Source organism: Coregonus lavaretus (assembly GCF_964263955.1).
Source record: "Coregonus lavaretus genome assembly, chromosome: 15".
NCBI lineage: Eukaryota > Metazoa > Chordata > Actinopteri > Salmoniformes > Salmonidae > Coregonus > Coregonus lavaretus.
The window spans coordinates 41255195-41274287 of record NC_140002.1 but is presented as its reverse complement, the minus strand read 5'-3'; the positions used below and the strand labels follow the sequence as shown (position 1 = coordinate 41274287).

Genomic DNA, 19093 nt, shown 5'->3' with positions numbered 1-19093 from the left:
CACTCAGTGAAGTGCTTGTTGTATAATTTCACTTAGCATATTTCAGTGTTTGTGTTTTGGAGGTATTTAAATTAATCTATCACAGCAATTACTGTACACCTATTAAATAATCCCAAGTAGTGACTGACATGTTTCCCATGATTGTATGGTACCACATCAGGTAGGGATTCTGTCAGTTAAATAGATCAAAACAAACACACATGCAATGACTTTGAGTTGGTTCTGGACGTTCAAATATCATTCTGTCAACAGGAAAGGCGAGCATCAATTGCGGTGTGAAGTCTTTTCTTTTTGCTGAAAACATTTTCCCTCAATTGGGTGTCTGCTGAATGCAACCCAAAAGAGGGCCACACCCATTGTAAGAGGTGATTACAACCTGTAATGACAGCATAGGATTAACTGATGGCAGGTTTTACCTGTGATTACCATATTTCACCAAAACACACACAAAGCTGAAAACTGGTAGTTATCCCTCTGTCTTTGGGGGTTTGATGAGGGCAATAAAAAGTAGAGGGTGAGGGGAGGAGAAAAGGAACAGAACTAGAATATAAGTCACCAGAATAAGCAGGAGGTATGCAAAGTATCACAGTACTAGGATGAAATCAATGCTAATCGTGATGCTGGTGGTGGCATGTCTGTTGCTGACTGAATCTGGTGAGTATGACATAGATCACTACATGCAGCATGACACACAGGATATAGTCATGTGATTATGATAACAGTGTTACAGGGTAGGCTACAGGAGATCATTGAGTGACTGACTCAGTTGACACGACCTCCCTGTTTTATATCTTTAGATGGAAAACGTAAAACCAAGAAAAATAGGATGTCATTACCCAGAGGAGTGAAGAAGATTCAAGAGGCCCTGGGTGAGTCGTGTTATAACTTTACTTGCTTGCCTTTGTCCTCTTCCTCTCTGTTTCTCTCCCCTCCACCACTGTCTTTTCTGGGTGATTCCTTGCATGATTAATTGCATGTGACACTGTATGATGATTGTAACTTTATTAAGAATTGAGAGCTTTGATGTTAAAACGTTACATCATGTCCACATGTTTAATAAGTGTTTTGGCCATTCATTCGTTCATGAGGTGGTTGGCTGTGTCTGTTGCAGACCCTAATCGAATTGTAAATACTTTGAAACAGAAAACTAGATCCGAAGATCTGGGTGAGTGCAACACATTTATTTCTGTACCCAAAACAGTGATCAACAGGAGGAGTTCTTATTGCCCTAACCAATTATTAAAGACACATTAAAGACTCCACACATCTATAACATACTGATTCATATTTAGTATGTAGTTTTCCAACTTGTAGTGTACTTAAATTCTATGATTAAACAAACATTGTTTACTATTTTTTATTTAGCTAAAGTAACAGAGGACGCCATTGTAAATGAACATTTGAGATGTAAGTAAAACATATTATTGCAAGCATATAAGGATTACTCTGCATTAGTAATGCAATATTTATTCTGATATTTTGGACAAAACTGATGGTATTTATTTTGTCTTTGTTCTAGTGACGACCCAAGGTGAGTTGTGATCATGAAAGTGATGATGCCATTGCTCAAGTGTCCACATGTTTGACTGTGTAGTTATTACTGTGTTATTTTTTCCCCTCAGTGATGAACTGGCTTCATAAAGTGGTTGACGTTGGTGAGCAATATCTGTCTGTCTTTTTGTCTGTCTGTCCTTTCTGTCTGTCCTTTCTGTCTGTCTGTCTGTCTGCCTGCCTGTCTCTCTGTCTAGCATCTATCAGTGATTAACACAATAATTTCTGATTTGATTTCCCAATTTAGGAAAAGGTATTGCTAACGGTGTCTGCAAGACAGGTGAGCATGGTACAATTAAGAATAACTGTATGAAGACAACATAAACATACTGTCAACTACACATCTTGTTCATTCTATATGAACATCTTAGAGTGGAGGATTGTCTGCATTGTTTCCCTCATTTTGCTTCCCTCCTGTCCTTTATCCACACAGTCAGCCATTTATGAAGGATTTGAAGCTAGACTTGACAGGATGGTGAGTACCAAAGACTATATGAGTGAGTACCCTCCTATTTAGTACAACTTGTGTAAGATATGTTTTACCTTCTATCATCTAGTCCAATCATACAAAGACTTGTACTCTCCTCTGTCCTCTCTCTATTTCAAGAACACAGTGTCAATACTGTAGATGGACAGCAGAGGTCACCTTTCTCATAAAATTTGCTATGGGACAGCTGGGAGCAAAGCTGGTGTGAAAAGACTTGCAGTAACACATCTTGAAACTTCCCCAGTGCAATCCACAAGCTGAGTCTGCCATCTGTCAGAATGAACATAGTGGCATCCAGTACAATTGATGACTGTCCGTTTTCTTGCTCATAGCACATACTAGTTAATCTATACCATAGAACATAACACAGTAATACCTAAACTTGCATGCATGGTTGTTCAATCAGTAGACTACAATCGTTTGTGGTTTAATTTTTTGGAATGTAATACATGTCATTACATTTTCAAGTGGTAGCCTAATGTTAAACTTAACAAAGTGAATTACATTTTTTGTTAATAAAATAATGTTCCGATAAACTATCTTATCCCCTCAATCATGGTTTGATTGTATTTACACACCTGAAATAAGCACACAAATATTGTCATTAGATGCTTAGAACATTTATTGGTTAGATTTCTTAGTATTGGATTGAATATTTATATGTTTCGAGACCACTGTTTCAACTGGCAAGATACAGTATATAAGCTGTAGGTGTGTCTGTTATACATAGACTTGCCTACACCTGTTTCAGGTGTTTCATCACAGTATGTCTGCCGCCTCCGACTGCCAAAAGAGTGGAAAATTACCAACTGGAAAATCATTTCTTAGAACTTATATAAGGATTACTTGCCCGAACCAGTATAATATTTAAAGGGATATACCACTCAAAAGGTATGTGGAAAATCATGGTAGGTTGTATTTTTTGTTGACTATACCTTAAACATTGTGTTGACCTGAGATATGATTACATGAAGGCTTGCACTTCCTTTTCAAGCAAGGTTTAACACTGATAGTTACATTTCACATTAAACCACACACACACACACACTCACACACACGAAATCAGATACAGGGATTGTGTGTTAGGTGGAGCTCTGTTTACCATCTAAAATGCTGACAGTTAGATTTGATTCTCTAGTTCCTGCCCACAGAAAGCACTGGAGGGGCAGATACTGCTTTGTTTATCACTGTCTACCTATTTTTGCTGCTGTATTTTATTTTCTAAATTGATGGGCTGATGCTTACAAGAGCTTTCAGCCCACTTCACATGCACACACATATTACATACACACTCATAACCTGCTGACAATCACCAAGGCAACTCATTGTATATTTTCTAAAGTTATTTGAACTTATTTGAGATGAAATGTGTATTATGTACTTGCACTTTGATGAACGCTCTCTCTCATCATCTCAAAATGCAGTTCATGACGTTCCTTTATGTGGAACCTCCAGTGTTCTACAGAAGGAGGAGTAACCCCATAAGCCCCATCTCCACCCAAGGGTATTGTGTAACTGGTGTGTGTGTGTCTCTAAGGGGCAGGGGATAGAGATGGTAGCAGGTAGCAGCTTGTGTGTGTATGGGAGGGGGGTGTTTATGTAAGCCCATGCTCTACAGTATATATAGGAGTGAGAGGCAGCAAAGAAAAACAGATATTATATTCTGTCCTTTATAATTAATGATACTGACCCTGCTCTGCTGTAGCCATGACGACCATACTGCTGAGAGCACTAGGAGCACTGCTCTGCTCCTTGGTTGTCACCGCTGAGGTTATGCCCCAAGGAGACTTCAATCTACAAGGGGTAAGAGAGAGACTGGAGAGAGGGATGAACTAGAAATCAGGGTTACATTAAAAATCTAATGACGAGGACCAAACTAGGGATTGTTATGGAGAAAAAAGAAACAGGAGGAGAAGAAATACAGAAAGAAAACTGTGATGAAAACAAGATACAAATGGAAGGGATGAAGAGAAATGTGGGAATTCTAGTGACACATTGTTGGGTGTTTCATTCATGAATGATTCAGGAAAAATTTCAGTATCAGCTCTCACAGATTTAAGGTTTAAACTTTCTGTGACCCCTGCCGACAGGAATGAGGAGATTATGTAATCTAATCAGGGCTGGTTTTTGCAGGTGGCAGGAAAATGGTACCTGGTTGGATTTGCCACTAATGCCCAGTGGTTCATCAACCACAAGGCCAGCATGAAGATGGGCACCGCCATACTGACACCAACTGCTGACGGAGACCTGGAAATGGCATATGCTAGCCGGAAGTAAGAGAGAAAGAGAGAGATGTTGTGCTGATACTGTATGAACTGTATTGTCTCTGTAGCGCTGATGGCTCCTGCTGGAGAATGAACCACCTGGCCGAGAAGACAAACCTTCCGGGGAAATTCATCTACAAGAGCGAGCGTAAGTCTAGAACCTATAAACACATACACACAGTGCACTAATGGGCCTATGTATGATATTGTCAATTCATCTCCCTCTCGTCACTCTCTAGGCTGGAATAATGAAAATGACATGCGTGTCGTTGATGTTAAGTATGACGAGTATGCTCTTATTCACACCAAGACCAAGGGTGTTTCAGCTGTGCTCACCAACCTGTATAGTAAGATCCTTTCCACTCCTCTGTTAAATCCTATAACTCAGTCTCATTATTTCACTATTCCTTTCCCCATCATTTAGCAATCTTTTATTAGAAATGATATTGTATCCTTCATAGTATATTTAGTCTGCCATGTACTACATGTGTTGTGTCTACAGCCCGTGGGACAGACCTGAGCCCTGACCTGCTGCAGAAGTTTAGGCAGTTCTCCCTGGACACTGGCACAATGCCTGAAAACATCGCTATCCTCCCCAAAAACGGTACATCCCATCTCTGTTTGTGAAGTGTGTTTAAGTTGGACAATATTTCTGGATAGAAGTGTCAACCTTATTTCTCTCTTTCTGCAGATGAGTGTCCTGCTGCGTAATTTCATCCATGTTTTTTACTTTCAAAACATGCTCCCTTGATCCGTCTGCATGGCATTGCTACTCGATGGGTAGACCCATGGCAACTGTGGCAACCAGGAACCTCCTTTAGCTCCAGGGACCCATCAGGCTCCGCCTTAACCTGTAGCTGAATTGCCTACTGACACCCAGTGTAGCTGTAACCTCTGTTAGTTTCTCACTTCCCTGACTTGCTCCAATGAAATACTGTCTAGTGCTTTTTCAGTTTGTCAGTCATTTTACTCTTCAGATGACTAGAATATGTTGGGTATTTAATACCTCTGATCCTAAGATGTAATGTAAGCTGCTTCAGAAGTGTAAATTAATCAAATGTAATATAAACCCAGCTCTAAAAGCAACCTTGGTGTACCATCATTCTATTGAAAATGTTATCCTACTCCTTGCAGTTATTAGCTGACAATTACATACATGTTGGTCAATTATTAAAAACACAAACATTCATGTAAAATACTTTGCTTTTATTATATATTTTTTGTACATCCATAACAGTTCTGATTCCTCCTTTAGTTTAAGTCTTTACATCTACACACTTTATTTACATGTGTACAAAACAATAATTTACTTCCTATAGAATTCTAGTTACACTGAACTATACAGCAAAGTTCATGATGAAATAAATATAAAAACAAAAATCATCACAGGGGAAGGAACTGTCGAAGCCAGAGTACAAATATACCACCAGTCTTTACAAGTTGCATTTCTGCTCAGGTGACTAATGGCTGTTTGGGTAAAGGAAGTATGTTGTTTGGGTAAAGGAAGTATGTTGTGGTCATGAGTCTGTGGTACCAGATCAAATCAAATCAAATCACATTTTATTGGCCACATGCGCCGAATACAACAGGTGCAGACATTACAGTGAAATGCTTACTTATAGCCCTTAACCAACAGTGCATTTATTTTTTAATAAAAAAGTAAAATAAAACAACAAATAAGTGTTGAGAAAAAAAGAGCAGAAGTAAAATAAAATAACAGTAGGGAGGCTATATATACAGGGGGGTACCGGTGCAGAGTCAATGTGCGGGGGCACCGGCTAGTTGAGGTAGTTGAAGTAATATGTACATGTGGGTAGAGTTAAAGTGACTATGCATAAATAATTAACATAGTAGCAGCAGCGTAAAAAGATGGGGTGGGGGGTGGGGGTAGGGGGGCAGTGCAAATAGTCCGGGTAGCCATGATTAGCTGTTCAGGAGTCTTATGGCTTGGGGGTAGAAGCTGTTAAGAAGTCTTTTGGACCTAGACTTGGCGCTCCGGTACCGCTTGCCGTGCGGTAGCAGAGAGTACAGGCTATGACTAGGGTGGCTGGAGTATTTGACAATTTTGAGGGCCTTCCTCTGACACTGTCTGGTATAGAGGTCCTGGATGGCAGGAAACTTGGCCCCAGTGATGTACTGGGCCTTACGCACTACCCTCTGTAGTGCCTTGCGGTTGGAGGGTGAGCAGTTGCCATACCAGGCGGTGATGCAATCAGTCAGGATGCTCTCGGTGGTGCAGCTGTAGAATTTTTTGAGGATCTGAGGACCCATGCCAAATCTTTTCAGTCTCCTGAGGGGGAATAGGCTTTGTCGTGCCCTCTTCATGACTGTCTTGGTGTGTTTGGACCATGATAGTTTGTTGGTGATGTGGACACCAAGGAACTTGAAGCTCTCAACCTGTTCCACTACAGCCCCGTCGATGAGAATGGGGGCGTGCTCAGTCCTCTTTTTTTTCCTGTAGTGCACAATCATCTCCTTTGTCTTGATCATGTTGAGGGAGAGGTTGTTATCCTGGCACCACATGGCCAGGTCTCTGACCTCCTCCCTATAGGCTGTCTCATCGTTGTCGGTGATCAGGCCTACTACTGTTGTGTCGTCGGCAAACTTAATGATGGTGTTGGAGTCGTGCCTGGCCATGCAGTCATGGGTGAACAGGGAGTACAGGAGGGGACTGAGCACGCACCCCTGAGGGGCCGCCGTGTTGAGGATCAGCGTGGCAGATGTGTTGTTATCTACCCTTACCACCTGGGGGCGGCCCGTCAGGAAGTCCAGGATCCAGTTGCAGAGGGAGGTGTTTAGTCCCAGGGTCCTTAGCTTAGTGAGGAGCTTTGAGGGCACTATGGTGTTGAACGCTGAGCTATAGTCAATGAATAGCATTCTCACATTGGTGTTCCTCTTGTCCAGGTGGGAAAGGGTAGTGTGGAATGCAATAGAGATTGCATCATCTGTGGATCTGTTGGGGCGGTATGCAAATTGGAGTGGGTGTAGGTTTCTGGGATAATGGTGTTGATGTGAGCCATGACCAGCCTTTCAAAGCACTTCATGGCTACAGACATGAGTGTTACGGGTCGGTAGTCATTTAGGCAGGTTATCTTAGTGTTCTTGGGCACAGGGACTATGGTGGTCTGCTTGAAACATGTTGGTATTACAAACTCAGTCAGGGACATGTTGAAAATGTCAGTGAAGACACTAGCCAGTTGGTCAGCGCGTGCTCGGAGTACACGTCCTGGTGATCCGTCTGGCCTTGCGGCCTTGTGAATGTTGACCTGCTTAAAAGTCTTACTCACATCGGCTACGGAGAACGTGATCACATAGTCATCCAGAACAGCTGATGCTCTCATGCATGCTTCAGTGTTGCTTGCCTCGAAGCGAGCATAAAAGTGATTTAGCTCGTCTGGTAGGCTCGTGTCACTGGGCAGCTCACGGCTGTGCTTCCCTTTGTAGTCTGTAATAGTTTGCAAGCCCTGCCACATCCAACGAGTGTCGGAGCCGGTGTAGTACGATTAAATCTTAGTCCTGTATTGACTCTTTGCCTGTTTGATAGTTTGTCGGAAGGCATAGCAGGATTTCTTATAAGCGTCCGGGTTAGAGTCCCGCTCCTTGAAAGCGGCAGCTCTACCCTTTAGCTCAGTGTGGATGTTGCCTGTAATCCATGGCTTCTGGTTGGGGTATGTACGTACGGTCGCTGTGGGGACGACGTCATCGATGCACTTATTGATGAAGCCAGTGACTGATGTGGTGTACTCCTCAATGCTATTGGAAGAATCCCGGAACATATTCTAGTCTGTGCTAGCAAAACAGTCCTGTAGCTTAGCATCTGCATCATCTGACCACTTCCTTATTAACCGAGTCACTGGTGCTTCCTGCTTTAGTTTTTGCTTATAAGCAGGAATCAGGAGGATATAATTATGGTCAGATTTGCCAAATGGAGGGCGAGGGAGAGCTTTGTACGCGTCTCTGTGTGTGGAGTAAAGGTGGTCTCTGGTTGCACTTTTAACATGCTGGTAGAAATTAGGTAGAATGGATTTAAGTTTCCCTGCATTAAAGTCCCCGGCCACTAGGAGCGCTGCCTCTGGATGAGCGTTTTCCTGTTTGCTTATGGCCTTATATAGCTCATTGAGTGCAATCTTAGTGCCAGCATCGGTTTGTGGTGGTAAATAGACAGCTACGAAAAATATAGAAGAAAAGTCTCTTGGTAAATAGTGTGGTCTACAGCTTATCATGATATACTCTACCTCAGGTGAGCAAAACCTCCTCAAGACTTCCTTAGTATTAGATTTCGTGTACCAGCTGTTGTTAACAAATATACACAGACCACCCCTTGTCTTACCAGAGTCAGCCGTTCTTTGCTACCGATGTAGCGTATATCCCGCCAGCTGTATGTTATCCGTGTCATCGTTCAGCCACGACTCGGTGAAACATAAGATATTACAGTTTTTAATGTCCCGTTGGTCTTAGGTTGTCCATTTTGTTTTCCAATGATTGTACGTTGGCTAATAGGACTAATGGACGAGGCTGATTACTTATTCGCCGTCGGATCCTTACAAGGCACCCCGACCCACGTCCACGATATCTCTGTCTCTTTCTCATGCGAATGACAGGGATTTGGGCCTTGTAGGGTGTCTGTAGAAACTCCTTAGTGTCCGACTCGTTGAAGAACAAATCTTCGTCAAATACGAGGTGAGTAATCGTTGTCTTGATATCCAGAAGCTCTTTTTGGTCATAAGAGACAGTGGCAGAAACATTGTGTACAGAATAATTTACAAATAATGCGAAAAAACACACACAATAGCACAATTGGTCAGGGGGCCGTAAAACAGCAGCCATCTCCTCCGGCGCCATCCATTGCGAATAATAGTTCCTCAGTATTTGAAAAATCTTTCCAACACTCCCCACCTTGATCATCACCAAGCCTCGGTGTGAAAGAGCAAAATATCATGATCTGATGATCCCATATTAAAGAAAATAATGTAAATACATTTTTGAAAAAAAATCATTTTTCACAAAAGTAGTGCACTGGGGCTTTACTAGTCCTGTATTAGCGGACTGATATAGCCGTCTGCAGTCGCCAGTGCGGGCAAAAAGGTTGCATGTACCTTTCAGAATTGTTTGGCCAGCTACTCATAGGTGGTCTGCGAGCTATTGGTAGCTAGTAAACAACCTTTTGGAGACCCCTGCACTACATTGAGTCTTGATTTTGTCTTCAAGCTCTGTGAGAGCTGTGACTCCCTGCCACACCCTCACAACCCCTGTATGGGTTTCAAAGCATTAGGCTGTGTTAAAGATCGCTCTGGATAAGAGCGTCTGCTAAATGACGTAAATGTAAATGTAATGTAAATGTAAAAATGTATAGGGAGTGAACATGTACTGGAAGAGCTTTGTAGACACTAAACAAACTGGTCATTACTCAGTACATATGAGCCTTGAGAGTCCCGTCTCTCCATCACCTATGGATCACTCATTGGACCCTAATCCTTCCCTTTCTCATAGGTCCATGTTGGTGGAGATGAATTTATGCACCTGTGCGTCCATAAAACACTACCCCACGCTGGCGGGAAACTGGAGCTGAATGGTGTCCAGAATCCCAAAGCTCACAATGACCCTATTGGTTTCTTCTGATTACCTGTAACTCCCTGCAGAGGATGCCACCCCCATACTCCAGCCGCCATGCCTGCTCTGGATCATCTGTACCCTTGTTTCTTATGGTCACCTGTACTGTATTGTACTATACTGTATTGTATACTTCCATTGGTAAATGTCTGTCTGTACTAAAAGCCGTCTACACCTTTAACTAAATGTATTTTGGTACAATACAATGTAAATAAACATTTGACAGCTGACTTTTATTTTTCTAAAACCTAAAAATATTAGGTGAAGTGTGTGTGTGTGGGTGCTTCTTATACAATTTCAGTTTGCATATTTGGAGTTGATTAGTCCCGTGTAGCTCAGTTGGTAGAGCATGGCGTTTGCAACCCAAGGGTCGTGGGTTCGATTCCCACGGGGGGCCAGTATGAAAAAATGTTTTGCTCTGGATAAGAGCGTCTGCTAAATGACTAAAATGTAAAAAATGTGATGACATTTCCCCCATCTCTATCACAACAATTACTGTACACCTATTGCATAATCCCTAGTAGTGACTGACATGTTTCTCATGATTGCATGGTACCACATATCAGGTAGAGATTATGTCAGTTAAATTCAGTGCAGTCTTCCAATCAAGGCCTCAAATCTGGGTGGTCTCCTTTTAAAATCGGCACAGCTGGAGGAAGAGGCTTGAATTCTGACACTCGTGGTGCAGTTTTCCTTCATCGAAGAAACCTCAGGTTGTACCTCCTATAGGCCTATTGTTTGAAACATTTTCTGCATTTAAGATCGAAACAGACTTTGAGTTGGTTCTGGACTGTCACGATCGTCTAATGAGGAGGACCAAGGCGCAGCGTTGAAAGTGAACATAGTATTTATTAGACTGATCACACGATCAAAATAACTGACGAAAACGTGATGTCTCTGGTTACATAAACAAACCAAAATGAGAACAAGAAACCACAACACAAAGTGAAAAGACCGATAGTTAAATATGGCTCCCAATCAGAGACAACCAGCTGACACTCGTTGCCTCTGATTGGGAGTCACTCAGGCCAACATAGATATACAAACATAGACTACACACCCTGGCTCAACATAACATAGTCCCCAGAGCCAGGGCGTGACATGGACATTAAAATATAATTCTGTCAACAGGAAAGGCGAGCATCAATTGCGGTGTAAAGTATTTTCTTTTTGCTGAAAACATTTTCCCTCAATTGGGTGTCTGCTGAATGCAACCCAAAAGAGGGCCACACCCATTGTAAGAGGTGATTACAACCTGTAATGACAGCATATGATTAACTGATGGCAGGTTTTAACTGTGATTACCATATTTCACCAAAACACACACAAAGCTGAAAACTGGTAGTTATCCCTTTGTCTTTGGGGGTTTGATGAGGGCAATAAAAAGTAGAGGGTGAGGGGAGGAGAAAAGGGACAGAACTAGAATATAAGTCACCAGAATAAGCAGGAGGTATGCAAAGTATCACAGTACTAGGATGAAATCAATGCTAATCGTGATGCTGGTGGTGGCATGTCTGCTGCTAACTGAATCTGGTGAGTATGACATAGCTCACTACATGCAGCATGACACACAGGATATAGTCATGTGATTATGATAACAGTGTTACAGGGTAGGCTACAGGAGATCCTTGAGTGACTGACTCAGTTGACACGACCTCCCTGTTTTATATCTTTAGATGGAAAACGTAAAACCAAGAAAAATAGGATGTCATTACCCAGAGGAGTGAAGAAGATTCAAGAGGCCCTGGGTGAGTCGTGTTATAACTTTACTTGTTTGCCTTTGTCCTCTTCCTCTCTGTTTCTCTCCCCTCCACCACTGTCTTTTCTGGGTGATTTAATTGCATGTGACACTGTGTGGTGATTGTAAATTCTTGAAACAGAAAGCTAGATCCAAAGATCATAATATTTATTTCTGTACCCAAAACAGTGATCAACAGGAGGGGTTCTCATTGCCCTACCCAATAATTAAAGACACATTAAAGACTCCACACATCTATTACATCTGACAACTTGGATGGAAAATTACTGAGGATAATAGCGTACGATATTGCCACTCCTATTTGCCATATTTTCAATTTAAGCCTACTAGAATGTGTGTGCCCTCAGGCTTGGAGGGAAGCAAAAGTAATTCCGCTACCTAAAAATAGTAAAGCCCCCTTTACTGGCTCAAATAGCTGACCAATTAGCCTGTTACCAACCTTAAGTAAACTATTGGAAAAAATGGTGTTTGACCAGATACAATGCTATTTTACAGTAAACAAATTGACAACAAACTTTCAGCATGCTTATAGAGAAGGACATTCAACAAGCACAGCACTTACACAAATGACTGGTGATTGGCTGAGAGATATCGATAATAAAAAGATTGTGGGGGATGTTTTGTTAGACTTCAGTGCGGCTTTTGACATTTTCGATCATAGTCTGCTGCTGGAAAAACGTATGTGTTATGGCTTTACTCCACCTGCTATATTGTGGATACAGAGTTACCTGTCTAACAGAACACAGAGGGTGTTCATTAATGGAAACCTCTCCAACATAGTCCAGGTAGAATCAGGAATTTCCCAGGGCAGCTGTCTAGGCCCATTACCTTTTTCAAACTAATGACATGCCACTGGCTTTGAGTAAAGCCAGAGTGTCTATGTATGCGGATGACGCAACACTATACATGTCAGCTACTACAGCGACTGAAATGATTGCAACACTTAACAAAGAGTTGCAGTTAGTTTCAGAGTGGGTGGCAAGGACTAAGTTAGTCCTAAATATTTCTAAAACTAGAAGCATTGTATTTGGGACAAATCATTCACTAAACCCTAAACCTCAACTAAATCTTGTAATAAATCATGTGGAAATTGAGCAAGTTGAGGTGACTAAACTGCTTGGAGTAACCCTGGATTGTAAACTGTCATGATCAAAACATATTGATACATTAGTAGCTAAGATGGGGAGAAGTATGTCCATAATAAAGTGCTGCTCTACCTTCTTAACAGCACTATCAACAAGGCAGGTCCTACAAGCCCTAGTTTTGTCACACCTGGACTACTGTTCAGTCGTGTGGTCAGGTGCCACAAAAAAATTGCAATTGGCTCCGAACAGGGCAGCATGGCTGGCCCTTGGATGTACACAGAGAGCTAATATTAATAATATGCATGTCGATCTCTCCTGGCTCAAAGTGGAGGAGAGATTGACTACATCACTACTTGGTTTATGAGAGGTGTAGACATGTTGGGTGCACCGAGCTGTCTGTTTGAGCTACTGGCGCACAGCTAGGTCACCCATGCATACCCCACAAGACATGCCATCAGAGGTCTCTTCACAGTCCCCAAGTCCAGAATAAACTATGGGAGGCGCACAGAACTACATAGAGCCATGACTACATGGAACTCTATTCCACATCAAGTAACTGATGCAAGTAGTCAAATTAGATTTAAAAAACAGATAAAAAAAACACCTTATGGAACAGCGGGGACTGTGAATTAACAAAAACATAGGCGCAGACATATGCATACACACACACGATAACATACGCACTATACACACACGTACACATGGATTTCTGTACTGTAGAGATGTGGTAGTGGTGGAGTAGGGGCCTGAGGGCACACAGTGTGTTGTGAAATCTGTGAATGTATTGTAATGTTTTTAAAATTGTATGAACTGCCTTAATTTTGCTGGTCTGCCTGGCAGCAGCTAATGGAGATCCATGATAAATACAAATACAAATACAAATTACATATTTAGTCTGTAGTATTCCAACTTCTAGTGCACTTAAATTCTATGATTAAACAAACATTGTTTAAAAAAAATTATTTAGCTAAAGTAACAGAGGACGCCATTGTAAATGAACATTTGAGATGTAAGTAAAAAATATTATTGCAAGCATATAAGGATTACTCTGCATTAGTAATACAATATTTATTCAGATATGTTGGACAAAACTGATGGTATTCATTTTATCTTTGTTCTAGTGACGACCCAAGGTGAGTTGTGATCATGAAAGTGATGATGCCATTGCTCAAGTGTCCACATGTTTGACTGTGTAGTTATTACTGTGTTGTTATTTTTTCCCCTCAGTGATGAACTGGCTTCATAAAGTGGTTGACATTGTCTGTCTGTCCTTTCTGTCTGTCTGTCTGTCTGCCTGTCTCTCTGTCTAGCATCTATCAGTGATTAACACAATCATTTCTGATTTGATTTCCCAATTTAGAAAAATGTATTGCTAACAGTGTCTGCAAGACAGGTTCAGTTCATGTCAGAGCAAAAACCAAGCCATGAGATCGAAGGAATTGTCCGTAGAGCTCCGAGACAGGATTGTGTCGAGGCACAGATCTGGGAAAGGGTACCAAAACATTTCTGCAGCATTGAAGGTCCCCAAGAACACAGTGGCCTCCATCATTCTTAAATGGAAGAAGTTTGGAACCACCAAGACTCAGCTGGCCGCCTGGCCAAACTGAGCAATCGGGGGAGAAGGTCCCTGGTCAGGGAGGTGACCAAGAACCCGATGGTCACTCTAACAGAGCTTCAGAGTTCCTCTGTGGAGATAGGAGAAACTTCCAGAAGGACAACCATCTCTGCAGCACTCCACCAATCAGGTCTTTATGGTAGAGTGGCCAGACGGAAGAGACTCCTCAGTAAAACGCACATGACAGCCCGCTTGGAGTTTGCCAAAAGGCACCTAAAGGACACAGACTATGAGAAACAAGATTCTCTGGTCTGATGAAACCAAGATTGAACTCTTTGGCCTGAATGCCAAGAGTCACGTCTGGAGGAAATCTGGCACCATCCCTACGGTGAAGTATGGTGGTGGCAGCATCATGCTTTGGGGATGTTTTTCAGCGACAGGGACTGGGAGACTAGCAGGATCGAAGGGAAGATTAATGGAGCAAAGTACAGAGAGATCCTTGATGAAAACCTGCTCCAGAGCGCTCAGGACCTCAGACTGGGGCAAAGGTTCACCTTCAACGACCCTAAGCATACAGCCAAGACAATGCAGGAGTGGCTTCGGGACAAGTCTCTGAATGACCTTGAGTGGCCCAGCCAGAGCCCGGACTTGAATCCGATCGAACATCTCTGGAGAGACCTGAAAATAACTGTGCAGCGACGCTCCCCATCCAACCGGACAGAGCTTTAGAGGATCTGCAGAGATGAATAGGAGAAACTCCCCAAATACAGATGTGCCTTGTAGCTTGTAGCGTCATACCCAAGAAGGCTCGAAGCTGTAATCGCTACCAAAGGTGCTTCAACAAAGTACTCAGTAAAGGGTCTGTATACTTATGTAAATGTGATATTTCAGATTTGTATTTGTAATAAGTTAACAAAAAATTATAAAAACCTATTTTTGCTTTGTCATGATCAAGTATTTTGTGTAGATTGATGAGAAGAAGAAAACATTAATCCATTTTAGAATAAGGCTGTAACGTAACAAAATGTGGAAAAAGTCAAGGGGTCTGAATACTTTCTGAATGCACTTTATATTCTACCTTCTATCATCTAATCTAATGATACAAAGACTTGTAATCTCTGTCCTCTCTCTACTTCAAAAACACAGTGCCAATACTGTAGATGTACAGCAGAGGTTGCCTTTCTCAGTAAATATGCTAATGTCACAGGAAGGCCAAAAAGATCATCAAGGACATCAACCACCCAAGCCACGGCCTGTTCACCCCACTATCATACAGAAGGCGAAGTCAGTACAGTACAGCATCAAAGCTGGGACTGAGAGACTGAAAAACAGCTTCTATCTCAAGGCCATCAGACTGTTAAATAGCCATCACTAGCCAGCTACCACCCGTATACTCAACCCTGCACCTTAGAGGCTGCTGCCCTATATACATAGACATGGAATCACTGGCCACTTTAATAATGGAACACTAGTCACTTTAATAATGTTTACATACTGCTTTACTCATCTCATATGTATATACAGTTGAAGTCTGAAGTTTACATACACCTTAGCCAAATACATTTAAAACTCAGTTTTTCACAATTCCTGACATTTAATCCTAGTAAAAATTCCTTGTTTTAGGTCAGTTAGGATCACCACTTTATTTTAAGAATGTGAAATGTCAGAATAATAGTAGAGATTATGATTTATTTAAGCTTTTATTTCTTTCATCACATTCCCAGTGGGTCAGAAGTTTACATACACTCAATTAGTATTTGGTAGCATTGCCTTTAAATTGTTTAACTTAGGTCAAACGTTTCGGGGTAGCCTTCCACAAGCTTCCGACAATAAATTGGGTGAATTTTGGCCCATTCCTCCTGACACAGCTGGTGTAACTGTCAGGTTTGTTGGCCTCCTTGCTCGCACACACTTTTTCAGTTCTGCCCACAAATTTTCTATAGGATTGAGGTCAGGGCTTTGTGATGGCCACTCCAATACCTTGACTTTGTTGTCCTTAAGCCATTGTGCCACAACTTTGGAAGTATGCTTGGGGTCATTGTCCATTTGGAAGAGCCATTTGCGACCAAGCTTTAACTTCCTGACTGATGTCTTGAGATGTTACTTCAATATATCCACATAATCCTTCCTCATTTCGTGAAGTGCACCAGTCCCTCCTGCAGCAAAGCACCCCCACAGCATGATGCTGCCACCCCCGTGCTTCACGGTTGGGATAGTGTTCTTCGGCTTGCAAGCAGCCCCCTTTTTCCTCCAAACATAACGATGGTCATTATAGCCAAACAGTTCTATTTTTGTTTCATCAGACCAGAGGACATTTCTCCAAAAAGTACGATCTTTGTCCCCATGTGCAGTTGCAAACCGTAGTCTGGCTTTTTTATGGCGGTTTTGGAGCAGTGGCTTCTTCTTTGCTGAGCGGCCTTTTAGGTTATGTCGATATAAGACTTGTTTTACTGTGGATATAGATACTTTTGTACCTGTTTCCTCCAGCATCTTCACAAGGTCTTTTGCTGTTGTTCTGTGATTGATTTTCACTTTTCGCACCAAAGTACGTTCATCTCTAGGAGACAGAACACATCTCCTTCCTGAGCAGTATGATGGCTGCGTGGTCCCATGATGTTTATACTTGCGTACTATTGTTTGTACAGATGAACGTGGTACCTTCAGGCGATTGGAAACTGCTCCCAAGGATGAACCAGACTTGTGGAGGTCGACCATTTTTTTTCTGAGGTCATGGCTGATTTCTTTTGATTTTCCCATGATGTCAAGCAAAGCGGCACTGAGTTTGAAGGTAGGCCTTGAAATACATCCACAGGTACACCTCCAATTGACTCAAATGATGTCAATTAGCCTATCAGAAGCTTCTAACGCCATGACATCCTTTTCTGGTGTGATACAGTGAATTATAAGTGAAATAATCTGTCTGTAAACAATTGTTGTAAAAATTACTTGTGTCATGCACAAAGTAGATGTCCTAACCGACTTGCCAAAACTATAGTTTGTTAACAAGACATTTGTGGAGTGGTTGAAAAACGAGTTTTAATGACTCCAACCTAAGTGTATGTAAACTTCCGACTTCAACTGTACTGTATTCTATTCTACTGTATTTTAGTCAATACCACTCCAACATTGCTCGTCCTAATATTTATATATTTCTTAATTCTATTATTTTACTTTTAGATTTGTGTATTGTTGTGAATTGTTAGATACTACTGCACTGTTGGAGCTAGGAACACAAGTGTAGGAATACACTAAATATGTGTATGTGACCAATAAAATTTGATTTGATTTGATAGTAGCCGGTTGATGTGATAGCCATCTTGTTGGTTGACAGATCTACTTTCCTCCAAACCTTCTCAATTAAATGTTAACTGCAAAGTAGGCTTAGCCTACCTGGCAGAAGTATATCATGAGGAAGTACATTTGTATGGATTATTTGTTATTTGCAAACTTTGCCATGATGTGAGCAGCAGCAGTACAGAACCATCCCTAGACCAGCACATTAGACAGAACATTGCGCAATTAAAGGGCCAGATGCGCAATTCAATCAAAATGTGTTAGTTTTCCTCCAGACCTAAAAAAATTGTCTTCTGATGTGACATCGACTCAGAATATCTGATTTTGTTGTTTCTCTATGAACAATTTGTGGTGAATGATGGACAGAGTCATAGTAAAATAACCGGATGCAGATTTATTCCTTCCAGACATACAATGCGCCTACAACGGCAATTGAAACAGGTACAGGGGAAACAATCCTCCCTGACCAAACACAGTCTCAGAAAACACAATAAATGTAATGACACAGGGGAAAATCAACCCTGGCTAAATAAATGAGAGAGTATCTCAACCAAGCTACTCTCCTCCCACATAGCGCAATCACTCACAAAGACAAGGGGGCAGAGGGAACACTTATACACAGACTGATTAGGGGATGAGCACCAGGTGTGTGTGATTGACAAGACAAGACAAGTGGATTGATGAGAATGGGAGCGGCAGTAGCTAGTAAGCCGGTGACGACGAACGCCGAAACCTGCCCGAACAAGGAGGGGAGGCAGCCTCGGCGGAAGTCGTGACACAATTGTAATTTTGAGAGTGAAAACCCCCAAAAATCTAAAACCAGGAAAAATAAAATGGAGAAAACATAATTTGGGAAAATAGAAAACATAATTTGGGGGAAAAAATCACAGATTCTATAGGGCCCCCTTAGAGTTGTTTAATTAACCATTATTTTACTAGGTATATTGACAGAAAACATTGTGCACTACTTTCTCTTGTACACTAAGGACCCGGGGAAGTTGCAGGGGAGAGGAGAATGTACCTATTTGAAAGCTAGAAAAAAATGAGTAGCTCGTTTCATTTTATTTAAGTAGCTCTCATGCTAGAAAACGTTGCAGACCCCTGATCTATACCATAGAACATAACACAGTAATACCTAAACTTGCATGCATGGTTGTTCAATCAGTAGACTACAATCGTTTGTGCTTTTATTTTTTGGCATGTAATACATGTCAATTCAATTTCAAGTTGCAGCTTTATGTTAAACTTTTTTGTTAATAAAATAATGTTTTGATAAACTATTTTAGCTCCTCAATCATGTTTTGATTTTATACGTGCACCTGAAATAAGCACAAAAATATTGTAATTAGATGCTGAGAGCATCTGGTTAGAATTTTCAGTATTGGATTGAATAAATGATATGTTTCAAGACCACTGTTTCAACTGACAAGGTACAGTATGTGAGCTGTAGGTGTGTCTGTTCCATCACAGTTAGTCTACCGCCTCCAA

At 41.6% G+C, this 19093-nt stretch overlaps 1 protein-coding gene across 1 annotated transcript; it reads left to right on the top strand.

Moving 5' to 3' along the window:
* The first annotated feature begins 3687 nt into the window (after positions 1 to 3687).
* Positions 3688 to 5494, top strand: LOC311142687 (lipocalin-like). The gene is made up of 6 exons (XM_084178339.1): positions 3688 to 3841; positions 4172 to 4311; positions 4371 to 4450; positions 4542 to 4649; positions 4805 to 4906; positions 4994 to 5494. Exons 1-6 carry the CDS (start codon positions 3746 to 3748, stop codon positions 5011 to 5013), a joined length of 546 nt encoding a protein of 181 aa, XP_084034465.1. The 5' UTR covers positions 3688 to 3745; the 3' UTR covers positions 5014 to 5494.
* The last annotated feature ends 13599 nt before the right edge of the window (positions 5495 to 19093 follow it).